The sequence below is a fragment of the Gopherus evgoodei genome, chromosome 8 (assembly GCF_007399415.2).
Source record: "Gopherus evgoodei ecotype Sinaloan lineage chromosome 8, rGopEvg1_v1.p, whole genome shotgun sequence".
Lineage (NCBI taxonomy): Eukaryota > Metazoa > Chordata > Testudines > Testudinidae > Gopherus > Gopherus evgoodei.
The window spans coordinates 83,601,361-83,629,276 of record NC_044329.1 but is presented as its reverse complement, the minus strand read 5'-3'; the positions used below and the strand labels follow the sequence as shown (position 1 = coordinate 83,629,276).

Sequence of the window (27,916 nt, the reverse complement as noted above, 5' to 3'; positions counted from 1 at the left end):
TTCTCCCCAAGGTAGTCCTGACCTTCCACATCAACCAAGAGATATTCCTCCCGGTTTTTTCCCGAAACCTCACTCTTCAGGCAGGGAGCAGCAGCTCCACTCGCTTGATGTCCGTAGGGCTCTCGTGTTCTATGTGGAGAGGACCAAACCGTTCCGCAAATCCCCCCAACTTTTCGTGGCAGTAGCGGACCGCATGAAGGGGCTTCCTATCTCCTCACAGAAGTTATCCTCATGGGTTACTTCCTGTATCAGGACCTGCTATGAGCTGGCCCATGTTCCTACGGGCCGTGTGACTGCGCACTCTACCAGGGCGCAGGCGTCGTCGCTGGCTTTCCTCGCCCGTGTGCCCATCCAGGAAATCTGTCAGGCAGCGACCTGGTCATCGGTCCACACCTTTGCTTCCCACTACGCCCTGGTCCAGCAGTCAAGAGAGGACGCGGCCTTCGGATCTGCAGTGCTCCATGCCGCAACTTCTCACTCCGACCCCACCGCCTAGGTATGGCTTGGGATTCACCTAACTGGAATGGATATGAGCAATCACTCAAAGAAGAAAAGACGGTTACTCACCTTTGTAACTGCTGTTCTTCGAGATGTGTTGCTCACATCCATTCCACACCCGCCCTCCTTCCCCACTGTCGGAGTAGCCGGCAAGGAGGAACTGAGGAGCGGGTGGGCCGGCAGGGGTATATATGGAGCGCCATGGCGGCGCCACTCCAGGGGGCGACCTGCCGGCCCACTGGAGTTGCTAGGGTAAAAAAGTTTCCGACGAACGTGCACGCGCGGCGCGCACACCTAACTGGAATGGATGTGAGCAACACATCTCGAAGAACAACAGTTACAAAGGTGAGTAACCGTCTTTTACTTGTTGTTATAGGAGGTCTGTCCCACTGACACCCAAGCAATCACATCACTTTGCACAGGGGTCAATGGAGAATGCCCACTGAATTTTTTCCATTTTGCGGTCAGGACACCAGTAAGAAATGTGCTGGACTCTGGAACACTTGTTTCCACATGTATACATCTGAAATGCACTTACAGTATTCTGAAAGGCGTAGCAGTCAGGCAATTCTCTGGCATGAACAGTTTGTAGATCAATGCCTTTAAGCTGAAAGGAGATTTCAACCTGTATAAGCCTGAAGAGTAAAAATAAATAAAGTGAATTGCATACAACAGATTCCATTATTTTCATATGAATGGATGGGTCTTCAAAACTCACTTTACCTATAAAATTCGAAGTTGAAAAATGATGAATTTATCATCTTCAAATCACCAGACCTCTTAGTGGCTAGCATTTGTGGCTCTAGCTGAATACAATCTATGGGGGGAAAAAAGATTTTTACAAGTTTCATTCAAAATGATTATTTTACAAATAAAGTAAGGGAGAAAACTGAAGTAACTGGATACCGGTGGACACTGACATAGGTCCTGATCTTGCAAGCTGCTCATTGTGGGCAATTCCCTGTATCTGTGTGGAGCCCCTCACTCAAGTTAATGGGGCCATGAGAAGGTGCAGGCATCTTCCGTAGGCCCCAATGCTGAAAGGTGCTAAATGTTCCCGCTGAAGTTAATGGTGGTTGACAGCATTCAACAACACTCAATATCTGGCCTCTGATCAGCTGCTTCTCTCATACAGAAAGTCAACAGCTGAAAAAAAAGTCTTCAGAGAAAAAAAGTCTTAGACTTTAGACTAGACTTTAGGGTCAGAAGGGACCAATAAGATCATCTAGTCTGACCTCCTGCACAAAGCAGGCCACAGAATCCTACCCATCCACTTCTATAACAAACTCCTAACCTATGTCTGAGTTACTGAAGTCTTCAAATTGTGGTTTGAAGACTTCAAGCTGCAGAGAATCCACCAGCAAGTGACCCATGCCCCACACTGCAGAGGAAGGCGAAAAACCTCCAGGGCCTCTGCCAATCTGCCCCAGAGGAAAATTCCTTCCCGACCCCAAATATGGCAATCAGCTAAACCCTGAGCATGTGGGCAAGACTCACCAGCCAGCAGGAAAGAATTCTCTGCAGTAACTCAGACCATCACAGACCACTGGGCATACTTACCTGCCTTATATAACGGTAAGTGCCTTATATAATGGTACTAACATCTCCTTATCTTTGCTGGAAATACCTCGCCTGATGCATCCTAAAACTGCATTAGCTTTTTTAACAGCCATATCACATTGGCGGCTCATAGTCATCCTGTGATCAACCAATACGCCAAGGTCGCTCTCCTCCTCTGCTGCTTCCAACTGATGTGTCCCCAATTTACTATGGTGACCTACAATGCTTATGCTGTAAAGTAGTAATTTCTAGGTGGATACTAAAGAATAAAATAGGTGAGAAGTGGGTTAACTTTCCTGGGTTAAAGTATGATTGCCACACAAATAAAATACTAACTTACTGTTGATGATTTGCCATTACAATACATAAAATGTCCATGGCAACTCTTTTTAAAAAAATTTACAGCAGTACTGTACCTGTTTCAATGGTAACATCTATGTTCAGCGTATCATTGGAAGGAAGCATTGTGTCTTTCTTGTACTGTTGTTTACAGATCTGTAAGCCTGACACATCGTCTTCATCTTGTTCGTAACCAAGTGTGCCCAGGGATATATTCTTTAATTGGCAGTACTAATTTAAAAATAAAACACACATTTTTTCAGTTAACTGAATTATCCTCACATCAGCCTATTCACAAAAAATTACTGATGCCCATAAATATGTTTTCTTTGCCCACACTCATTCAAATTTGCTTTTTTCCCACCCCATTAACAAATTTCATGGTCCATAGTATCTGCTTTTCATACATACTTCGTATTTGCATGACAAGTTTAATTTTGAGATCCTCGAATCAGTCAAGCCTCAACAAGACAGGTGAATATAATTATATTCTACAAGGACATTGTGACGGGTTCAGTCACAGAGACCCCTTTGGGACTGCCACCTGATGTGCTGAGACTACCTCTGAGCCCGTTTTCCCTGTCAGCTTGGGATTTCAGAACCCTGTCTTGTTGAGCTAGACACGCCAGTCTGCTGCACACAAAGACCCAGGTCTGAAACATGTCCCTCAATGCTGCAGACTTAACTGAAAACGGCTTAAGAAATGCTCCTATCTCCAGCACCCAAATACACAGTTCCCAATGGGATCCAAACCCCAAATAACTCTGTTTTACTCTGTATAAAGCTTATACAGGGTAAACTCAAATTGTCCACCCTCTATAACACTGATAGAGAGATATGCACAGCTGTTTGCTCTCCCAGATGTTACTTACTTACTCTGGTTAATTAATAAGCAAAAATGATTTTATTAAATATAAACAGTAGGATTTAAGTGGTTCCAAGTAGTAACAGACAGAACAAAGTAAGTTACCAAGCAAAAAAAAACAAAAAACATGCAAATCTAAGTCTAATACATTAAGAAACTGAATACAGATAAATCTCATCCTCAGAGATGTTCCAATAAGCTTCTTTCACAGACTAGACTCCTTTCTAATCTGGGCCCAATCCTTTCCCCTGGTACAGTCCTTGTTCCAGCTCAGGTGGTAGATAGGGGATTTCTCATGACTGCAGCCCTTTTGTTCTGTTCCATTCCCTTATATAGCTTTGTCACAAGGCAGGAATCTTTTGTCTCTCTGGGTCCCAACCCCTCCTTCTAAATGGAAAATCACCAGGTTTAAGATGGATTCCAGTACCAGGTGACATGGTCACATGTCCTGGAAGACCCTAAGCCTTCATTCTTCCTGGCCTGACTCACAGGAAAGCTTGCAAGTAAATAGAGCCATTTACAACCAATTGTCCTGGCTGATGGGGGCCATCAAGATTCCAAACCACCATTAATGGCCCACACTTTGCATAATTACAATAGGACCTTAGAGTTATATTTCATATTTCTAGTTTCATATACAAGAATGATACATGCATACATATAGAATTAACATACTCAGTAGATTATAACCTTTGTAACGATACCTTACAAGAGACCTTTTGCATGAAGCATATTCTAGTGACATTATACTCACACTCATTAGCATATTTTCATAAAATCATATGGAGTGCAACATCACAGACATGGCAAAGGTCACACAGGTAGTCAGTAACAGGACCTGCAACATATTCCAGGAGCCCAGGCTCACAGTTCCCCATGCTCCAGCTACTTAAACAATACTCTCCCCAGGTGCATATTATCTGCCTGCCTTAAAGGGGTATTCAGAGAAGAGCTTCAAGATACTTTGATGGAAAGATGCAACTACAGAAAAAGGTGAATTTAAAAGATTATAAACATAAATTTAAAAAAAAGTTAGCACAACCACTCTTACCATCCCATACTGTTAAGAACTTTTCACAGGATGACCAGTTAAAAAGAAAAAAAAGACAGGATACTAAACAGAATTTGTAAGGCCTTTACATTTTTATTTTAAAAAGATGTTAAGTTCTGAAAAAAATAGAAATTTTAGTTAGTTTTAAGATTTTCCCCCACCCCCACAAGATCTAGGGCAAACAGCTTTACTGTCCATTCACTGGACAAGGTGGAGAGGAGATGCTGCTTTGACTGTAAGTTAACAAAACCACATATATACTAGACAATATGCATCCAGGAGCACACACAAAGCTTGGGAAGATTCCTGTCACAAAGAAACCAAGTGCAGGGGAGCTGATCTCTTCAGGCACTCAGAGATGGAATTGGAAAATTGTACATTAAGATGGAAAACAGCTTTTGACTTGTATTCAGCCACTGGTGAGTTCCAATATTTTTTAAAACTAAAACTCTCTCATTTAGAATTTAAGATTCGTTTACTAGGCTATGATAAAAGACAAGCTCTCCCTAATAAACTCTTAGGCCATGACAGAGCACGATTGAAAATCCCACTCTCAGGATCAAATTTTGTTCTGACTTACCTTCCATACACCCATTACCATCAAGAGGGTTGCAAAGGAAGTAATTCAGGCAGAATTTAGTCCCTTTAAGGTATCCTTCATTGCAATATCAAGTTCGGAGTTTCCTTGTCTTTATGTTCACCTTAATTTTCAATACTAACAAAGAGATCTATACTGGTAGAGGAGATGAAATACAGAGGAGTACAGCCTAATGGACCATGAGACTGAGACTCAGAAGATCTGGGTTCGATTTCTGGCTGTACCACTGGCTTGCTGAGTAACCTTGTACAAGTCACTTCACCTCTCTGTGCCTCAGTTTCCCCTGTCTGTAAAATGGGGGTAACATACTGAGCTCCTTTGAGACCTACTGATAAAAAGTGCTATGTAAGAGCTAAGTATTGTTGTTGTTGGGTTCAACAATAATGGAGTCTGGAGTCATGCTTTCTAGGCTAGTAAGGGAGCTAGAACATTGGTGAGATGAGTAACTGGGGACACAGCACTTCATGGAATTCTTTAATGTCCATACAGCTGAACTGACTATTGAACCTATGAAAGCAGCTGTTTGCCAACTCAACTTAAATGTCAATAGTCATTGCTCGAGAGACTCCCAGTGGACAAGAAGTCCCTTAAATGGTAGAGGAAACCCAAGCCCCCATATAACACTGACTCATGTCCATCATGGATGGCAAAACACAATATGTGGTATCTCATGCCGTAGGACATTATTGATTTTTGTGCCTCACGGACAAGTTTCCAGTCCAATGGTGCCCACTGTCGCCTAGCAGGGTTATTCGGGTCTGGTGTAATAACCGGGAAGGCATTAGGTAAGAATTCTCCTTCTATGTGGGCTTCCTTGATAAGCCCATGCCACCGCCGCACAGGATCCGGAGACCCTGGACCCACATCATCAGAAGAATATGTTGGTGGCTTATTAATAAAGGGATGGCCAAGTTCCCACGGTTTGCCCACAAAGGGGTTATCCCGCTCAGTACATTCCACAACAATAAACAACTCCTGAGCCCCTGGCCAATAAGCCAATGCAATAGCCATCATCATTTGAAAAGCCTTCCTTCCTGTAAATACCCAGTGGTCAAACCAAAGCTAAAATAAAACGAACAACCCCTCCCCTTCTAATAATTTTCATCACTATCTAACCTCCCCTTCCTGAACAGGATAATTGAGAAGTTAAATAACCAGCTGAGGCCCTGTCAACACTGGCAAGTTTCTGCACAGTAAAGCAGTTTTCTGCATTGTAACCCTGGAGGTGTACACACTGCTGAGTCACTTAGTGCACAGAAACCATGCATTTGTACAGCTTTCTGCGCCAGTAGTACAGCACCGTGGTGCCAGTGCAGACACCGAGGTCGATTACAGCGCAGCGATTGGCCTCCGGGAAGTGTCCCACAATGCCTGTTCTTGCCTCTCTGGTCATCAGTTTGAACTCTACTGTCCTGCCCTCAGGTGACCAATCGTCATCCCCACCCCGTAAATTCCTTTGGAATTTTGAAAGTCCGCTTTCTGTTTGCTTGGTGATGCGTGCAGTGGTCTCAGGGCATCTTTCCAGGTGGCCATGCCTGCTCCATGCACCAGGCGATTCCTTGCTTGGAACAATGCCAAGCTGCTGGACCTCATCAGCATTTGGGAAGAGGAGACTGTCCAGTCTCAGCTACGCTCCAGCAATAGGAATTATGATACCTATGACCAGATTTCACGATGCATGACAGAAAGGGGCCATGACCAGGACGCATCGCAGTGCAGGGTCAAACTGAAGGAGCTGCGGAACGCCTACCACAAGTTGCAGGAGGCAAAACGCCGCTCTGGTGCTGAGCCCACAAGCTGCTGGTTCTACAAAGAGCTGAACGCGATACTCGGTGGCGACCCCACCTCCATTGTGAAGGCCACTGTGATATTTTGGTGGCTCACGTGCCAGTCGAGAGTGGACCGAGCCAGGAGGAGGAAGTCTTGGATGAAGATGTGGAGCAGAAGGACCCAGAGGCAAAGGATGATTCTGAGGTCAGAGATGCATGCAGCCGGGAGCTCTTCTCTACCCTGGAGGAGACTAGCCAGTCACAGCTGTTGGATGTTGGCAACGTGCAAACAGGAGGAGGCGGCCCCTGGTACATGGATTTGATTTTGGGAATCGCTGAAGCAAGTTTTTGGGGGCAGGAGGGTTGCAGAAAGCAGGCTTGTGTCTGTATGTTGCGCATACCACCACATGCCTAGTCTGAGCAGTGGAACAGGGTGTTAATTGACTCCCTCACTTCACGGGAATCTGCCTCAGATCTCCAGGAAAATCTCATGGAGATACGGGGCAATCTGCTGCTGCAGGTTTTTTGGCAGAGCTGCTTTGTTTCTTGCCCCATTAACGGTGACTTTCCCATGCCACTGTGCCATCGGGGGGGGGGGGGCAAGGGGGGGGGTGAAAGAGGGTGGACAAGAACCATTGCTGCACACAGGCAAGCTGCATAAGGGCCAGGATGGAAGCCGCAGTCTTGGAGAAGACCCTCCCTCGATTTCCTGCTCACCCTCAGCAGTGAGATATCTTCCATAATGATCACATTATTTTCAAAATGTGGGGACAGGAATGATTATCAGGCCTCCCTTGCACAGCTGACTGTCCCCAAGTGTCCTGTAACACTGATTTCCCCCGCCCCTGCAGTTACTCACCATTCTGGGGGTCTTGTGGCTCATGTGTGCTTGCATGGGGTCAGCCAGCTAGTGACAGGTATGTGAATACTGGCTGTGTTTTAAATCACTGTTCTGTATATCGCAAAACAATATTGCTTCTGTAAAATGTTGCCTTTAAACTTCACAGAGATGACTTTGGGAGCACAGCCTCCCTCTTTGTTATCGCCAGCTGAATGGCTGCGCAGAAGTAGAAAGCCTCTACAAAAGAACTAAGGAGGACTGTGTGTGTGATGTTATGATGCACTCCATAGCTGAAAAAGAAGAACTGAAGGAGTGGCGGGACAGCGAGAAGAAGGACCGAAAGGAGAATGTGGCATGCCAGAATGAAGCCACGGAGCAGCTCTTAAACGTTATGGACTGACAAGCATATGCGCTCCAGGCAATACTAGCACTGCAAACCAAGCAGTTCCATGCCCACCTTCCCCTGCAGCAGCTCTTTCCCATGCTTCCCCGAGATACCACCACCACCACCCTTATCAACCTCTTGGCTCCAGTCTGCACCCACAGCATTCCATTCCTCTCCTGTCACAGTCCAGCACTGCCGACTCACAGTACCCACTGCACTCAACACCCATCCTTCTGCAGTTTGGCCCTGCTGAAGTACAGTACCCGCTGCATTGTACTCCGAAGGAGAAGGCTGGATATGATCCCTGGACATACTGTCCCAGGACCCCTCCTCCTCCTGGGACCTTCCCTTCCTCCCCTCCCCAACCATTCTCCCTCAGTGCTGATGTGTTTTTTGTTTGACTCTCTCCTCCAGTTATTGTTTTTTAATAAAAATGTTGTGTTAGTTTGAAAGCCATCTTTATTCTATAATTGAAAGCAAACAGAGTCCTGCAATGCAACAGACAGCTACGTTAAACCTTAATATATTGCATCATCTGCCCCAAATCACAATCACCTCCTAGCATTACAAGCACTGCACTCCCAAGCATAGCAACAAATATTAGTGGCCTTCAACTTCAAATTGCTGCCTCAGGGCATCCCTGATCCTTATGCCCCGCACTGCTGCCCTCTAATAGCCCTAGTCTCTGGCTGTTCAAACTCAGCCTCCAGGTGCTGAGTTTCAGCAGTCCAGCCCTGAGTGAAGCTTTCACCTTTCCCTTCACAAATATTACAGCATACAGCGTGTGGCTATAAGAACTGGAATATTGTCATCGGCCAAGTCTAGCTTCCCATAGAGGCAGCACCAGTGGGCCTTTAAACGGCCAAAAGCACACTCAGTCATTCTGCACTTGCTTAGCCTGTTGAACCACTCCTTGCTGCTGTCAAGTTGCCCTGTGTATGGCATCATAAGCCATGTAATTAAGGGGTAGGTGGGGTCTCCCAGGATCTCAACGGGCATTTTGACTTCCCCTACAATCTTCTGGTCCAGGAAGAAAGTCCCTTTTTGCAGCTTCCTGAACAGGAACAGTGTTCTGAAAGATGCGTGCATCATGCACCTTTCCGGATCAGCCTGTGTTAATGTCCGTGAAACACCCACGGTGATCCACAAGCATCTGGAGAATCATTGAGAAATACCCCTTCTAATTAATGTACTCAGTGATTAGATGGTCTGGTGCCAGAATTGGAATATGCATGCCATCTATTGCCCCTCTCTAGTTAGGGAAGCCCATTTGTGCAAAGCCATCCATAATGTCATGCACGTTGCCCAGAGTCTCAGTCTTTCAGAGCAGGATGCGATTAATGGCCCTGCATACTTCTAATCAACGGGAGTCCAACAGTAGACTTTCCCACTCTGAACTGGTTAGCGACCAATTGGTAGCAGTCTGGAGTAGCCAGCTTCCAGACTGCAATAGCCACGCGCTCTCCACCATCAGGGCAGTTCTCATTCTCATGTTCTTGCGCTGCAGGGCTGGGGTGAGCTCATCATACAGTCCCATGAATGTGGCTTTCCTCATCCGAAAGTTCTGCAGCCACGGCATGTCATCCCAGGCTTGCAGGACTGTGTGATCCCACCACTCTGCTTGTTCCCTAGCCCAAAAGGGGCATTCCACTGTGGTCAGCACCTCCATGAATGCCCAATCAATCAATCTCGTGTTGTAGCTAGTACACGTGGCGAGATCAATGTCGCACCCCTCTTATCTTTGTAGCTTAAGGTACAATTCCACAGCCACTTGTGACGTGTTGGTCAGAGCAAGCAGCATACTAGTCAACAGTTCGGGATCCATTCCTGCAGACCGCAGAGGCAGAGCGCACAGTACACAAACTGTTGAAAGATGGCACCAAATGTGGACAGAAGCACAGGGATTGCTGGGATGCGAAGCAATGCATCACAGAGCATTGGGACAGGACCCAAGATGCCCCATGACCTCCTCTGTCTTCCTCCTCTGCCGCTAAGAGTTGTGGGAAGAGATGCTCTGTGGGATAGCTTCCCAGAATGCACCACTCCGAATACCGCTGCAAGTGCCGCAAGTGTGAACACACTATTGTGCAGGCACTTGACAGTGTGAACACACAACAGCGGTTTCCCTTCAGCAATCTCTGAGCAGCGCTGCAACTCTGCCAGTGTAGACATACCCTTAGATATCAGCTTATTTTTGACAACACCCCAGACACATCCCAACCTGGTGTTAGAACAATTAGTATCACAGAGTCTCCAAGTCTCCTACTTCCTATGGACAACATTCCACACAGGTTATCATGGAACACTTGGAAGGTCTAGTAAGTGTCAGTTGCAGCATAAAATCAGTCCTCAAATGGTTATGGACAACTGCATATTTACATGCAGGGCTCTCCTTTAAATGTGCTCCACAAGGCTCTTTCCATCCTGCTATTCAATGACCACTAAAGCCACCAGAAGAGATCATGGATTCAAACCCAGTAACATGCCAACATACTCAGCTCCACATATTCTTTATGTCAAATGCAGACAGTACCATTTGCCAGCAGTCTCAGTACCCATGTGAGAATAATGCCTGGATTAAAAGATGATGAATGAAGGTAAGTCTAGGTAACAAAACCAAGTTAGTGGAAGAGAAAAATATGAGAAATTAATCAACACCATTATGTCTCCATCAATCAAAGGAATCAGTCCTCCAATTGTCAAGATGGTATGCAAAATTAGGAGTCCTCTGAACTCCTCATTGTACCTGGATACATCAGTGTACCATCACTGTACCATCAGTGGTATACACACACACACACACACTCTGCAGTTAACTATCCTTCTTATGCATGAATTATTCAGCATGGTGATCCATGAATTCATCACCTACAGACTGGATCACTAGAACAGGAAGTTAAAGCAAGGTCCCTTAAAAAAAAAAAAATTCCAGCATGTTGAGAATGAGCCGTCTGCAGAACCCTGTGTTGCTTTGAAGGCAAACATATCATCTTGATGCTCCATGAAACTACACTTGTTACATTTGATAACAGAATATCTTTTTGACATAATTTCCCTATAATAAAAGTACCCGTATTAGACAGAAAATGTAAGAAAATCAGCAGAGACGGTATGTTCTAATACTTATTCTCAGAAATGTGGAAAGAACCAATGACCGAGTAGTTAATTTCATTGCAAAAAACATTCAGATATCATGGGGATTGTCCATTACACATTTATTCCTCCACAATTATGCAAGACTTAATTATTACTTTTCCACTACAGGAAGGCTGCATGCTGTTGCCTGGGAGTTACTGGATACACATGGCTATGGTTTTCAAGAAGAAGCTAGTGATTTTAGGTGCCAAAACTGAGACACCTACAAGGGGCCTGATTTTCAGGAAGTGCAGAACACAACCTCTGGGGAAAAAAAAAAAAAAAAAAAGATAAAAAAAGCCAAGCCAAGTTCTTTCAAAGTCTCAGTTTGGGCACCCACAATCACTGGCCTCTTTTTTGATAATCCCAGCCATATATATGTGCCAAACAAGTTGAAGTCACTCAGCCAAAGGGGTTGAAGTGTGAAAACCTGCAAAGCCCTAAACAAACCTAAGCTACAGTGACTGGGAAAAAAAACAACCACTCCTCTATAAATGTCTACATTTATAGAATATAGAAGTCATACAAAGAGACCTTTATATCTGATGCCTGTATCGCATATTTGACTCCTGCTCGATGAAATAAATCTATCCTTTCCACTAGTCTTCTAGCTGGGGCTTCAAATCAGCCTTAGTGTCTACAAAAGAAGGAAGAAAGGAAGTAGTAAACCAAGAAGGAGAGATAAAAAGCAAAGAAATAACAGATTAAAAGTAAAACAGCAACACAATTGAAGAAAATTCTGAAGGAGAACTGAGAAGAGACATGTACAAATCAGACACTATTTTACACAACACAGGCCAGATCCACTGCCTCATTCTGCTTATTTGAGCAGAAACAGTGTATTTGCTCTGCTGAGGATTCTCCATTGTTTTGGGGGTTGCCAGGAGGCAAAGAGCCTTGAAGTGGGGGCACGGCCAAAGGAGAAGGGGTATGGCCTTTGCTTTCCACCAATTCCTGACTGCAATATTGGCTCCATGGGGACTATTACGAGTCTGTAAAATACTGAGCAGCCCTAAAGCTGCTCTAAACTGAGCCTCAATTGGACAAGTGCCCATAGGTCTTCAAACTGGGCAGGCTCAAGTAAGGGTGACTTAAAGCTTCACACTTTTGAACTGTACTGGACCATAGAAGAGACTTGGCCCTCGTGAATTTTTTTTTCTTAAACAAGAAAGGACTTCCATTTTTTTATTTTCTACAGAAGCATAACCTTTTGTTTTCCCATCATTTTCTATTTTATGTGCATATTAACACAAACTGTTTGCTGGAATTTTATCCTTTCTTTTAATTTTAAATTTTTTATACAATTATTTAAGGGAGTTGTTTATCATATCATCCAAATTCCTTTTAAAATACCACACTCAACTTAAGGCTCTGTCCTTTTATTCCTGGAAGTACTACATTCCCATGTTGAGACTTTTGGCAATGATGCTACAAAGCTGTGATTCACTATAGCTGTAAGCATGAATTTTTGGAATGTATCTATATTCAGGTCCATTTCTACTTAAAAGTAAAACCTAAATCATCTGCCACAGCAAGTTTGGAAATTAATCTAATATGAACAACTTCCTTGTTTCTGTTGTGACTAATAGTCAAAAAATGAAGATTAAGCATATACATGAAAATAATCACTGAGTGAAACTTAACTTTGACTGTTTATTTTAATCAGATGACCAGTTAGGATATTTGCAATCTGAATGAAACTAACCAGAACAGAAAATGGAAACTGAGCAACATCTTATTGGCTGTGACTTTTAAGCAGTACTCATGCTGTTTATTATACATAGAAACACACAAAACACTTACCTGATTAATAGCAAAAAAAATGCTGTCATAAACATCCTGCTGCGTGTATACACTGCAACTATAATCATCTTCATCAACCCCTGAGTAGCCTTTCAGAAACAGATGCTTAAAGGCAACAGTGTTCTCCTCTTTGAAGGAAACCACCAACTGGTTACTCAAACCAAAAAGAATAAGCTAAAAAAAAATTAAAAATTCAAGTTAGAATACAATTCCATCATTAACATACTAACGATAGTAACACAGCAATTAACATCTTCAAGTTATAATTAGCACAAATTGCAAAGTAAAAAGTTTCTGTATTGTGTCAGTACCAGACTCCTTTTAAACAAAAGCCTGCATTCATTCAAAAATAAAATGTAAAATTTTAGAGCCTGCAAGTCTACTCATTCCTACTTCTTGTTCTGTCAATTGCTCAGACAAACAAGCTTATTTACATTTGCAGGAGATAATCCTTCTCACTTCCTGTTTACAATGTCACATGAAAGTGAGAACAGGCATTCTCGTGGCACTATTGGCGCGGGTGTTGCAAGATATTTATCTGCCTGATGAGCTAAAGATTCGTATGTCCCTTCATGCTTCAACCAAAATTCCAGAGGACGTGTCCATTCTGATGACAGGTTCTGCTCGATAACAATGCAAAGTAGAGCAGACTTACATGTGTTCATTTTCATTATCTGAGTCAGATGCCACCAGCAGAAGGTTTATTTTCTTTTTTGGTGGTTCGAGATCTGCAGTTTCCACATCAGAATGTTGCTCTTTTAAAACATTTGAAAGCATACTCCACACCTTGTCCCTCTCAGATTTTGGAAGGCACTTCAGGTTTTAAACCTTGGGTCAAGTGCTACAGCTATCTTTAGAAATCTCACATTGGTACCTTATTTGTGTTTTGTGAAATCTGAGTGAAAGTGTTCTTAAAATGAACAACATGTGCTGGGTCATCATCCAAGACTACTATAACATGAAATATATAGCAGAATGCAGGTAAAACAGAGCAAGGGATATACAATTCTCCCCCAAGAAGTTCGGTCACAAATTTAATTAACACACTAATTTTTAACAAGCATCATCAGCATGGAAGCATGTCTGCTGGAATGGTGGCTGACACATGAAGGGGCATACAAATGTTTCGTTTATCTGGCATGTAAATACCTTGCAAAGCCGGTTACAAAAGTGCCATGCAAATACCTGTTCTCACTTTCTGTTGACATTGTGAATAAGAAGCAGGTGGAATTATCTCCTGTAAATGTAAACAGACTTGTTTGCCTTATGGATTGGCAGAACAAGAAGTAGGACTGAGTGGACTTGTAGGTTCTGAAGTTTTACACTATTTTGTTTTTGAGTGCAGTTATGTAACAAACAAACAAAAAAAACTACATTTGTAAGTTGCACTTTCATGACAAAGAGACTGCACTACAGTACTTGTATGAGGTGAACTGAAAAATACTATTTCTTTTATCACTTTTACAGTGCAATAATCATTTGTAATAAAAAAATTATATAAACTGAGTTCAATTACAACAAAAAAAATACTGCTAATGAGTTAACTGTGATTAATTGACAGCCCTAATTACAATACAAGATTACAAAAGAATAGTAAAGGGTCTCTTGCCAAAACCTGGAAAACAAAATCCCACTTTGCATAAGCTGATAAAAGCTGAAAACAAAGGAATGAAAAATACCGTTTACTTCACTGACATGCATGCCATGAAATACTGAAACTCCTACTACTTTATTTTGGAGCTTAGCCACTTAGTGCATAATCATTATTGAGTACAGCCCAGGAGATGCATTTTCACTTCTTTTAACTACATGCACAGTAACTGTATTCACAGTGCAAGTGCTTTAAACTATTTTAATCGGCAAAGCTAGGAGTTTGGTGCGGAAAATGCAAAAGCAATTCATTCACCTCATGGCTATTTTTACAGAGCCAGCTTCCTATCATCACACTAACACCCCTTTTAAAAACAATTTTCATAAGAAAAATGTAAGTTTTTACTCCACATATATTTTGGCATGAAAGAAGAACAGTGTACGGTAATTGGAATCTCAGTGGAAGAGCAGAAAAAGGAGAGAGCAAAGGAAGAAACCCAGAGCTTGAAAAATAAACTCTCTTACTTGTTAGTGGCAAATATGAAGTGTTTGGACCCATCTGTTTCTGCATAATCTAACCTTTCACTGAAGAAAAAGAGAACTAGCCTGAAAACAGAACTGCATTAAGGAGAGCAGACATCTCTCATTTGTCTGCTGCTAAGCACTGCACCGGAAAGAAACAAAAACTTCAGAACCCCATGGGCACCACCGAAAGTGACAAAAATGAAGTTAATTGCATAAAGGTGCTGCTTGGGGAAGCTATAATTAGCAGCAGAGGCAGGGGCTGAAGTTGTTCATGGAGATTTATGTAAACTAGCAGAGATTCCCCATATCCCTTCCAAAAGTCAAAGGCCAATACATAAATGGACTCTCTGTACAGAGATCCCAAGTGACAGGAATCCTAGCACTCTCCCCAAACCCCACAGCAAGGGTGTAAGGGACCCAGGGTCCCACCAGAGCATTGTCTCTTCCTCCCTAGTTTTCATCACAAGGTGATGAAGGTTTAGTTCTTTGGCTAGGCCATGTATAATTTTTCAAGATCTGCAAGAAACCAGTCGAACAAGGGAGGAGAGGGAGAGTACAAAGAAATCCCCACTAAAAGGTAAGCAAGGCCCTATTCTTGTTCCCAGCATTAACAGTATATGAAATTTGAATTTAAAGAGAGCCTGTCAAATAGTAAATATAAAAATAAAATCTATTTTTTCCTCCAGTGAGTACTTTCTTGTCTCTCCTAGATGGTAACTAGTTATCTCTGGGCTAAACGAGTACACAAAGCAATGCTATTCACAATGAACTATTTATGTAGTGCGGCAGGTTGCAGCCAGGATGACCAGAACAGGGGATTCCAGGTCATCAGTGTCTGGTTATATCCACACAGCCTTTAGAACAAGTGTTGAATTCTGGCCAAAAAGTTTGCAAGATTCTTCAGGGGATTTAGCAGGAGTTCTACTTAGATGCTCTTTGGATTGCAAAGCTGTTAACACAAGTTCTACGAATGAATTCATGGCAATTTCTAGCTATGATTCTAATATCAGTAAATTAAAGCCTTTCCCCTGAGTACTGTAAGGGCTTGTCTACATCAGAAAGTTGCAGCGCTGGTGAGGGAGTTACAGCGCTGCAACTTTGAAGGTGTACACATCTGCAGGGCACCACCAGCGCTGCAACTCCCTGTTTGCAGCGCTGGCCGTACTCCCGTTTTGTCTCGGGTGTAGAGGATCCAGCGCTGGTGATCCAGCGCTGGTAATCCAATGTAGACAGTTACCAGCGCTTTTCTTGACCTCCGTGGAAGGAGGAAGCCTCTGGTAATCAAGCTGGTTTCCTTTCCCGGTTTGCTCTCTCGGTCCCGGAGCCACCCAGCAAACCGCAGGGAAGGAGACCTGCTTGCTCGGGGTTCCGGGACCGAGAGAGCAAACCGGGAAAGGAGACCAGCTTCGCCGCGGTTTGCTCTTGCGTTCCCGGAGCCACCCAGCAAACCGCAGGGAAGGAGACCTGCTTGCTCGGGGTTCCGGGACCGAGAGAGCAAACCGGGAACGCCGCGGTTTGCTCTCTCGGTCCCGGAGCCACCCAGCAAACCGCAGGGAAGGAGACCTGCTTGCTCGGGGTTCCGGGACGGAGAGAGCAAACCGGGAAAGGAAACCAGCTTCGCCGCGGTTTGCTCTCTCGGTCCCGGAACCCCGAGCAAGCAGGTCTCCTTCCCTGCGGTTTGCTGGGTGGCTCCGGAAACACGAGAGCAAACCGCGGCGTTCCCGGTTTGCTCTCTCGGTCCCGGAACCCCGAGCAAGCAGGTCTCCTTCCCTGCGGTTTGCTGGGTGGCTCCGGGACCGAGAGAGCAAACCGCGGCGTTCCCGGTTTGCTCTCTCGGTCCCGGAACCCCGAGCAAGCAGGTCTCCTTCCCTGCGGTTTGCTGGCTGGCTCCGGGACCGAGAGAGCAAACCGCGGCGAAGCTGGTTTCCTTTCCCGGTTTGCTCTCTCGTCCCGGAACCCCCCTTGAAGCCGCCCAACAGCGCTGCAGTGTGGCCACATCTAACACCACTTGCAGCGCTGGTTGCTGTAAGTGTGGCCACTCTGCAGCGCTGGCCCTATACAGCTGTACTAATACAGCTGTAACAACCAGCGCTGCAAAATTTTAGATGTAGACATGGCCTAAGGGGGGAAAAAAGGCTGTCAGTCTTGATTTGGGGGGCATGTGAAATCCTTAAGGGGCTCTAACACAACTTTGCACTAAAATATACTGATACTTGGACAGAAGTCACTTCTGCAATCCAGCAGAGGAAGGACAAATTGTCTTCACCTTACCATATGGAAGGAGCCACCCAAATAACAGGCTTAACATACTGAAATTCAGAGGTTTCTCAGAGTCAGACAGCTACTGACAGGGACAATCTTGTAAGAATAAGCATAAAGTACACCAGAGTCACCCCTAAGGAGCTTGGTCTCATTCCAAAACTCAAGGATGCTCATTAGGGCCTGCCCATATGCCTGCTACAAGTGTGCAAGACTGCCTCCTTTAAGTAGCAATGTACTTCCCTTCAGTGATTCTTTTGCTTCCTCACCCTGGCTACCCAATCAGCTGCTGAACATGGACCAGAAGTGACAGCCACTTCACTGCACCGCTGAAAGGTGCCAAAAAAGCCCTGGTACCTGAACTGGCGGTGGTCTCAGAAAGCAAATCAGCACTGCATCTCTTCTGCCCCAGGAGAGCGGGCCCAACACAGAGACCAAGCAGAGGAGACACTGGGACAGTAAGCATGGCAATCTAGAAGTTTAATCACCAGCACAGGCACTAATGCTTGTGGGTTAGGATGGACTTTGAGTGGTAGTGAAGGGTATGGGATGGTTAGGATGGGCTTTGAAGATGTGTGTTGCCTCATTTCACTCATGATTAAGCCCCTGTGTATAAGACCTAGAAGGTAGTGTAATAACCTGTGTCTCCCTGACCTGGACAACGGGAAAAGGCTTTGACTAACAGCTCAGTAGAATCAAGACAATATTACCTCTTAGCTTGTGATAATATTCTGAAAAAACCCTGGTGGAATTGGTACCATCATGGCTGTGCCCATACTAGTCTTCCCTGTGCCACCTCACCCACCCTTCTCAACAGCAGCAAAGCTCCACTAGCAATTGCAGGAGCACTAGTGTATACAGGACTTGAGTTACTGGTGTCATTTTAGCCTGTCTTGTCTAGACAGCATAGTTAGAATACCAACCATTGCCTGGAGCTCTGTCTACAGTACTACTTCCTCTGCTGCTACTCCTGCACTGATGGAGGTTTGGTTTTGTTTGTTTGTTTTTATTTGCTTTTTTTTTTTTAAATAAAGAAAGGCTGAGATCACCCTCTCTGACTAGAAGTGGTCTGGAAGATATTAGCCAGAGGTAATATCTGAAGGTATTGCTCGATTCCGGCAAGTCTGTTAATTTCAGACATTGACCCCTCAGCTCAGTGTATATGGTAACTCCTCACTTAGTGCAGTTATGTTCCTGAAAAATGCAACTTTAAGTGAAACGATGTTAAACGAATCCAGTTTTCCCATAAGATTTAATGTATTTGCTGGGGGTTAGGTGCCAAGGAAATTTTGGGGGGGCAGACAAAAGGCATTACATACTGTACAGTACTGTACTGTGGTTGGGAAGTGCCTCTGGCTTACCCCACACAGGCACAGCCTGCTGCAGGCAAGGATGCTAGGAAGCACTGTCGCAGCAGCAGCTTCCCCAGAGAAGAACAGGCACCGGGGGATGCTCCAGACCCACCTCTTCCCATCTCCGCTCCACTCCAGACCCACCTCTTCCCACCCACCCGCCCCACTACACTCCAGGCTCACCTCTTCCCACCTCCACTTCACCGCCTCTCCGGAGCATGCCACATCCCTGGTCCTTCTTCCCCTCTTGCCCCAGAAAGTCCTAAGTGCCGCCAAACAACTGTTTGGCAGCACTTAGGACTTTCTGAGAGGGAGGGGCAGGAGCAGAGATGCCGTGGTTCCCTGCTCCTCCCCCTCCCTCCCAGCACTTCGTGCTTAGGACCTTCTCGGGGAGGAGTGGAGAACGCAGCACTTCTGAGCTCCTCCCCTTCCCTTCCAGAAAGTCTTAAGCACCTGGGAAGCACTGGGAGGGAGAGGAGGCGGAGAAGAGGAACTTGTGCAAAGCTCCCTTGTAAAGTTACTGCTCTTCCAAAGAAGCTTACAAGCAGTGGACAGAGCAGGCAGCCAAACAACATTATAAAGGAGCACTCCACAACTTTAAATGAGCATGTTCCCTAATTGAGCAGCAACGTAACTTTGAAACAAGATTAAGCAGGAGGACGTTAAGTGAGGAGTTATTGTATTTCAGAGCTATATATTTAATGCCACTTTGTTAAATTTCACACTTGAGATTCCTGCATTTTAGAGATCAAAACAAATTGCTGATTTGACTCTGTATCCAAAATAATGCACTGTCTGTAATCAATCACTTGGGGAGAGAGAGTGGCTCAGGATTTTAAATGCCTAGTCAACAATCTGATCTTGCCAATCAGAAGAGCATTTGCAAATACAAACCAAACATTCAGAGTTGCTGGCTACATTAATAATGCAGGCTTTGCAGTTGCTGGATTGGCACTCTGGTGACAATACCAATACATTGGCCTCAGGGGATGCAGGGGTTATGTACAGTGAAGAGCAGAAGGCACAAAGAGCATGCCACAGCAGTGTCAATGAAGCCAAACAATTCAGAACCATAGGCTCCACAATGAGGTGCTTGATTTAGGGGGGAAAAATTGTTTTGAAACAAATGTCTTTGGCAGTATGTGACCTACTATTTCACTCTTAACCCCTCACTGAAATTGCTCCAGTTAGCACCAAGGTGGTGACCAAAGAACATTTAGGAGTTTAGTTAGGGTGACCAGATCTCCAGATTTTATAGGGGCAGTCCCGATATTTGTGGCTTTTTCTTATATAAGCTCCTATTACCCCTCACCCCATGTCCCAATTTTTCACACTTGCTGTCTGGTCACCCGAAGTTTAGTTTATATTATTGTTTCCTCCCACCACATGCACTCCTGCTCCTTTAAGAATGTTCTTTCCTCACTTCTGATCTTGGATTTTTTTCCAGGAAGGAAGTTTAGATAGTTAAAGAGTAACCAAGGGAAGCAATACTCCAAAGACCATTGATTTGTTGCTCCACCTACATGTGGTAATTTTTGTAAGAACATAAAATATATTTATATTTATATTTATATTTTTTTTACCTGTGTGGTAACCATAACTATCTTTAGAATCTGCAAACCCAGTTTCCATGGGATTTGACGTCTGGCTCTGTATTTTTCACATGGGTTCATGAAGTAAAACTTCAAATCCTCCTTCAGAGCATCCTCTTCTAGATCTGAATCGGGTTGAGCCATCATACGTCTGCCATAAATAATATGTTAATTAGAAACCCACAGAATGTCTTGGCAGACACTTTACATATATTACAGATTCATCTCACAGATCTCTGATTGACTTAGAGGTCAGTACAAACTGGAATGAATTTTTTAATAGTAAAATTGAAGAGACATTCTCCTATTACAGTGTAGTTACCAAACCTCTTTCATCACACTATGCTATTCCAACTGCACATCTCAACAAAGCGTTTAAACAACTATTCTCCAAAATACCTCCACCCAATAAAGTGATTTTGTATTCATTACAGAGATTAGCAAACGGGTTTTTTTTTAAATATCTAAACATTTTGAAGCATTTTGTTTATATAAACCACAATCTTCCTTTAACCTTTAAACCTCTATAGAAAAATACTCAAAGACCAAAGGTCTATGCTTTGAAGCACAATGACAAAGCAGCGTGAGAAAACCTGCACTTTCACTTCCTATGCATAAATTTTTTTTTATTTTATGGGCCCATCAGCTGGGCACTTTTTACAAGCACTGAATTCACTGTAAAACCAAATGTCTCCAAACACACCAAATCATCATGTTTTAAGCATAAACAAACAAGATGTACACAATATTTGGTGTCATATATAGTAGCACATTCAATTCACTTGTAGAAACTGATGGAGAATGAAAAAATGAGAAACTTTTCTTTTTCCTTCTCTTCCCACACTTCCTCACCTTTATTTCAAATGCAGCAAGTGCGGACTTCCTGTTCAAGTCTTAAAGAACTGGACTTAACTTGTACATTTTTTTCTAATTAAAGACAATTAAAGTAACATGTTCTCTTGCTTCCATCAGACTTTCAGAAAAATATTTCCAATATCCAAATTTATATATTAGGATAGCAATTTCCCAGTCTTGGTTGACACTTGAAAATACATATTTAAAGTTTTCAAACATGCATTCATTCATATCTGATCTTCTTTGATCTGGTCTATATGCAATGTATAGTGTACTTACAGTTCTGAATTCTATAACTTACTGTATGTTGCATGAAGTATACCCCCACAAAACTCATGTGATTTGCAGAACCAACCCTCTTTTCAAACAGCAAGAGTGCAGAAGTAATTTTCAAGTCTAGAAGAGCACTACAGTACCACTCCCAGGTAAGCAAGTAAAAACAGATTTTAAATCACTGAAGTCCAAAGGTTAGATTTATTACATAGTGACTGACTTTATGGTTCAATTAAAAAAAGGAGGGGGGAGGAGTTCAGTCCAGCAGAATTACAAAGATGCTAAGAGAGCTTCAGAAACATCGAGGGTGGAGGTGGGCAAAATCAGAAAAACTAATTTTAAAGTTGCCCTCAGAAAAACAAGGTACCAAGCTGGGCTAGTTTTAACCACGTTAGGAAAGTGGTTGAAGTGATATCAACATGAAAACACACATTTCTGCCTGAAAAAATGTATATCTAGTGTAGTTACCAGAAACACTTAAAGAGATTGCTTTTCGATATCATAATTAGCAAAACAAAAAATTGTTTTTTCAGTTTGCATCCTTTGGGCATTTGACAGCACTCTGTGTCTAGTAAGACGCTGAAAAGAGCTTTATAAGCATCAACAAGGTTTTTTTAAATGAATATTTCTTTAAAACCTCAGGACATACTATTTGGAGAGAGGTTCTGTTTTGTTTTATGTTCATCTATCTAAAAAAAATCAAGTTGATTAATAAACAAAACAACAACAACAACAGCAGCAGCAGCACTTTCACTCTTTTATAGTTCTTTCCATCCAATAATCCTTAGCCCTAGTCACCACAGATTTTTTACTGATACCATCAGCTTCCCTTATTAATTGTCTGCATTTTCTAACTGCTAGTTTGTAAGGTTAAGGAAAATAACAAGGAAGTCTTTGAAACATATGAAACCTAGGAACATGTGAAATCCTACCAATGGCACTGGTCCAATACTAGATAAAGATGGTAAAATTGTCTATCATGAAGAAGAAGAAAAGGCATACCTATTCAATACACATTTCTATTCTATATTCGGAAAGAAGCAGGATGCAGTATTCATATTTTACAGTGTTAGTGAAATATTTACTAGAGAGGAAGTTACGCAGCAGCTGTTATAACTGCATATTTTAAATTTTCACTACTGGATAACTAGCATCCAAGACAATTATAAGAATTGGTCAAGGAGCTCGCTGAACTGTTAATTTTTTAAATAAGTATTGAAGGAGTAAGGAAATTCCAGAGAACTCATACCAATATTTAAAAAGGGAACATTATAAAGGCAAAACATTGGAGAGACAGATACAGAACACAATTAATAAAGAATTACATGATTTTTTTAAGATCACAAATTTGGTTGACAAAGGTAGCCATGTTGACATAACAGATTTCTGTAAGCCATTTGACTTAATCCTGCATGATGATTGATTAAAAAAAATAGCACTATGTAAAAATCAGTGAAGAGGGTGCTTCTAGTGGGGTTCCAGAGGGATCCCTATTCTTGGCCCAATATTATCCAATATCTTAATTATTTTGGAGATAACATTAAATCATTGCTGGTGAAATCTGTATATGACACAAAACTTGACAGAGTATTAAATAATGATGGGGACTGCTCAGATATACAGACTGGCCTCAGTTGCTTGCTAAGGTGGTATCATTTGAGCAACATGCATTTTAATACAACCAAAAATCAAGGTCTTATACTATATCTAGATACAAAGAGATTTTGCCCAAAGTCTCACTGGTAAGTCTGTGTCAGTCAGGAATAACATGCATGTCTCCTCTTTTCTAGTCTTATGCATCAACACCACTGTCCTCTTGTTATTAAATACTGCCATGATAAGAAGTTCTGTGCTTAATGACTTTAAATAACATATACACCCTCCTCACACCAGACACCAATCTAGCACAAATGGATTTGTTCACATTACAAAATTTTATCATGTTCAAACACAATTATGAAGAATTTAGACAAACTTACAGAATGCTAACCATAATAGTGATGATACCTAGCTCATACAGCACTTTTCATTCCAAGATCTCAAAGTGCTATACAGAGAAACTGACACACATAGAGGTGAAGTGTCCATGACTGACAGGTTAGCATAGCTAAGGGTAAATCACGTTCAATGTTAGCTAATTGTGATTAAATGCAGCTAGTCACTATTTGCCCTGATCTATGAAGACCGCTCAGTCATAGTCATTATTGTATCAAATAATTCAACTTTTCTCAGTGCTGTTTGAAAAGAACATGTTACAGGGTAGACAAGGTCAGCGTGGATAGAACTGTTTCACCATCAACTATGGCAGTCCGAGACCACCTTAGGCAGGATTCAAGCCTGTTTTTCAGACGCAATTGTAATAGGGTTTGTAATGGTGTTGCATGAACATAAGGAATGTTCTAACTTTTTTTTTATGTTAACTGGAAGTTTTAAAGACTGTGTGACAAATCCTAAGGAGGATGGGCCCTAAGATTACTGCAATCTTAATGCCTGCAGTACAAAAAAGAAATGCTTCGAGATATATTGTCACTCTTTAATTAGTTTGCTTTAATCCTCTCTCACAGTACATTTGACTATAAATAGTCAACAAACTGAACTACTATGAACATCCTCCTGGATGAGAAATTACTGGATCCAAAGGTCTCCATGGTTGTGTATAGCAACCCAAACAGAGGTGGCCACCTATCTCATGACTGAAAATATTACACTGAAAGAGACAACTCTGTTCTCTGGTGTTAAGAGAAAACAGTGGTTTCCACCAACCCTCAAATAAGTGCTAACACAGCACTGGCTCCTCTCCTCAGCCCCACACAAGAAGCTACTTTGAGATGAATCCTGCAGCAATACAGCCCTGGCTGAGGGGCATCGGGATGGGCCTGGATGGATGCGGGACATGGAAGGAAACAGACCCAATGGGCAGAGCTGCTCTAGTAGAAACAATAAATTGTTTCAGGAAGGTTAAAAATACATTGGCTGAAAGCTTTTGTTGTTGTGGTTGCTGCTCCTGCTGTTCAGATCCAATTCCTAAAGACCATTAAAAGCCCTTTGCATTGCCTCTAACTTTCTGTCATTTTGGCAAATTTTAAATGCTTTGGGCTGCCCAGAGAAATGTCAGAGCATCTAACCAGTTGCAGGGCAACTTTGGCATCTGCACAGTGAGGGCTTGATTCTGATCTCTCTTACACAGTTCATATGCTGGTTCCAACTCCATGGACTTCAGTGGAATTACTCCTGCCTTGTATCAGCACAAGTGAGAGAAAAGTCCAGTGATGACTCCTTCAAAGTGCCAATTAAAATACATCTACCACCACTGCCACCCCCCAAAAAAATCCACTTAAAAAAAAATAAATGTCCTTACCCCTATTAATAGCAATACTTTCGTTCTAAAAGCTGCACAAATGTGAAGGATCATTTAAAAGTCTTGTTTCTCCTCCCTTTGGGTTTCATTTACTAGGTGCATCTTGCTCAGCTGGGGAGAGCAAAGCTTAGGACACTGCAAGGGATCCTCCTGCCCATGCACTGGAAAGCAGCGTTATGATACATAACAGCAGCTGCTCAGGTTTGCTCCCCAAGTCCCAGGCACTGGTAGGGGACAGGCGGGATTTTAAAACCTAAACCTCTGATCTCTCACTGATGTAAGAGTCAGGTCAGGCAGCTTGGGCAACTTCAGCGGGAAGCGCGACGGGGAGGCTCCGCGAGGGCCCCTCAGTGACAGCCATGGGGGTGACGGGTCCCCAGCCCTCTGAAGAACTGGGGGGTTCCCTCGCTCGCGCCAGGTACCCTGATCCCCCGCCCACCCGTGGCCACCGAAGCGCCACGCTCCCAGGCAGCCCTCAGCCGCCCGCTCACCTGGCCAGCAGCGTCCGGCCTCTGGCCACGTACCCCACCGACAGGTCCATGGCGCACGCCGGCCGCGGGGCCCCGCCGTGGCCACTGCTGCCCGGAGCGGCGCGCTCGCAGCGGGGCGCGGGACCCATGCACTCCCGGGCCGGCGGGCGGGCGGGAGGGAAGCAGCCGAGCTAAGCCACCGCAGCCGGATCCGCGGTCACGTGGCGCCCCGGGCGAGTCCGGAACGGAGAGTGACGGGGCGGAGGCGCTTGGCGCCTGCAGCCCTAGGCATTGGCGGGGCAGCCGGCGGCGCTCCGGGCTTCCGCGGAGCCGGAGACTCCCCTAGGCCCCCACCCCCCGCGCTTGGTTTTAAAGCAGGAGCCCTGAGCTGGGGCTCGCAGCGCTCTGCAGGGTTGGGACGCGGTGTGCGGCTGCTGTTGTTTGCCACGTGCTGCTGGTGCGGCTCGCTTGCCCCTCGGACCTGCTGCCTGCGCCGCGAGCGGCAGCCTCGCCCAGCGCCCAGGCCTGGGTGTTCATTTCCGATCCCCAGCCCCCCCGCGCTGCACCTTGAACAGGCGCAAATCCGCGCTGTTAGCAGCGCTAGGGGCTGGTCTTCACTAGAGCTACTAGGGTTTGGCTCCCTTGCAATAGGCAGGACTCAGAGTGTCCCAGTCCCGCTAGCCTGGGGCCGCCAACTTCCAGTCACAACATTTGCACGTGGCAAGCCTGGGCCCAGCAGCCAAGCTAAGTAGGTGCCCTGGGAGAGCACAGGGAGTAACCACACCTCCAACCAACACTCCCGCTACAGCCTACACGGAGCGATTGGATTAGCAATTGGTAGCTCGGGCTGCAGCTGGAGACTGGCTCTGTCCCCAGGGCAGCACTACCTGGCTAAGGTTATGTCTTCACTAGCAAATGTTACAGCTGTACTGCTATAGCACCTCCCCAAGAGGCGGTAGCTACATTGAGGGAAGCTTTTTTCTGTTGATGTAGCATTGTCATGACCAGGGGTAGGTGGTCTTAAATACCTCTCTCAGGGGTGTGGATTTTTCACCCTCCTGAGCCACATAGCTGGGCAGGAGCAGCGCCAGAGTTTCTGGCACCCTAGGCAGAATTCGGGGAGCAGCATTTTGTGCACTGCCCACGGGGCGCATGGGAGCTTCCAGTTCCACTCCTATCGCGGCGCCGAAGAAGGACCCTCTGCCGAAATGCCGCAGGCGACAGCGGCAGTCATTGAGCTGCTCAATTGCATGCCGCTGTTTTCCGCGGCACGGCAGAAGGTCCTTTGGCGGCACAACAGGAGCGGAACCGGAAGCTCCCGTGCACCCCATGGGAAGTGCACAAAATGCTGCCCCCCAAATTCTGGCATCCTAGGTGACCATCTAGGGTCGCCTAATGGAAGCGCCAGCTCTGTAGCTAGGTCAGCCTAGGGTTGCCAACTCTTCCAGATTGACCAGGAGTCTACCAGAATTGGCATCGATCTCCCAATGACTATTGAAAGCAATCCAGGAGATTTTAAGAGGTCACTAAAAGTCTGGTCAGTGGCACAGCAGGGCTAAGGCAGGCTTCCTACCTGCCCTGCCTCCACATGGCTCCCGGAAGCGGCCGGCACATACAGCTCCTAGGTGCAGGGGCAGCCAGGGGGTCTCCGCACATTTCCCTTGCCACAAGCACCGACTCCACAGCTCCTATTGGCCAGGAACCAGAGCAGTAGGGGTAGTGCCTGCAAGCAGGGGTTAACCCACACACCTCCTAGGTGTGTTCTATCCCATCTAGTGGCACCATGACCAGTTAGAGCAAGGGAGGGCAAACAACAGCCTATGGGCCAGATCCAGTCTGTCAGGGCTTTCAATCTGGCTCACGGGATTGCCAGCTCCGTGGCACAGCAGGGCTAAGGCAGGCTCCCTGCCTACTCTGGCCCTGCACTCTCCCCCAGATCCCATTATCCAGGAACAGGGAACCGCGGCCAATGGGAGATTCCAGGGGGGTACCGAGGAGCCACTGCTGGACATGCTGGTCACTTCTGGGAGCAGTGCAGGGCCAGGGCAGGCAGGGAGCCTGCCTTGCCCTGCTGCACAACGCTGCCACAGTGGCGCTGCTCAAGGTAAGTAGAGCTGGGCTGGACCCTGCACCCCAAACCCCTGCTACACCCTACACCCCTACTTAACCCCAACCCCCTGCCCCAGCCCTATATTCATGGCCCTGCATACATTTCCCCACCTAGATGTGACCCTTGGGCCAAAAAGCTTGCCCATCCCAGAATCAGAGAAAGAGATTAATGAATTTGCTCTGAGCAGGGGTTCTCAAACTTCATTGCACCACGACCCCCTTCTGACAACAAAAATTACTACAAGACCCCAGGAGGCGGGACCGAAGCCTGAGCTTGCCTGAGCCCTGCCCCAGGCCAGGGGGCCAAAGACAAACCCCAAGGGCTTCAGCCCTGGGAAAGTGGGACTAACCTGAGCCCTGCTCCCCAGGGCTGAAGCCCTTGGGCTTTGGCCCCAGACAGTGGGGCTCAGTCTTCGGCTTCAGCCCTGGCAACACCATTAAAATGGGGTTGTGACCCACTTTGGGGTCCAGACCCACAGTTTGAGAGCTACTGCTCTACAACCTTAGCTAACAGCCACCTGGCTTTTAGCTCCTGCAGCAGAGGCTCATGCAGTAAGCTCCAGAGCCTCCAGGTTTGATCCCGCCTGCTGACGACTGGGGTCTGTCAAAGTTACAGGAGCAGCACATGAAGCCACTTAGCTGAGCCTAGGAGCCAGAGGGATGCGCTGGTTCCTTCTGGGAGCCACTTG

The 27,916-nt window shown here is 45.0% G+C and overlaps 1 protein-coding gene across 1 annotated transcript in view; it reads right to left on the bottom strand.

Annotated features, from left to right (window-relative positions):
- The window catches only part of MCOLN2 (mucolipin 2), a 47,285-nt gene extending 22,087 nt beyond the window's left edge, over positions 1 to 25,198 (bottom strand). Inside the window, exons 1-6 of the mRNA XM_030572405.1 lie at positions 25,140 to 25,198; positions 20,154 to 20,313; positions 12,845 to 13,018; positions 2,475 to 2,628; positions 1,222 to 1,315; positions 1,037 to 1,133 (exon numbers count right to left, since the gene is read on the bottom strand). Of these exons, the coding sequence (XP_030428265.1) occupies positions 1,037 to 1,133; positions 1,222 to 1,315; positions 2,475 to 2,628; positions 12,845 to 13,018; positions 20,154 to 20,313; positions 25,140 to 25,189 (729 nt within the window). The 5' untranslated portion in view covers positions 25,190 to 25,198. The remainder of the gene's footprint in view (positions 1 to 1,036; positions 1,134 to 1,221; positions 1,316 to 2,474; positions 2,629 to 12,844; positions 13,019 to 20,153; positions 20,314 to 25,139) is intronic.
- Positions 25,199 to 27,916: the final 2,718 nt, after the last annotated feature.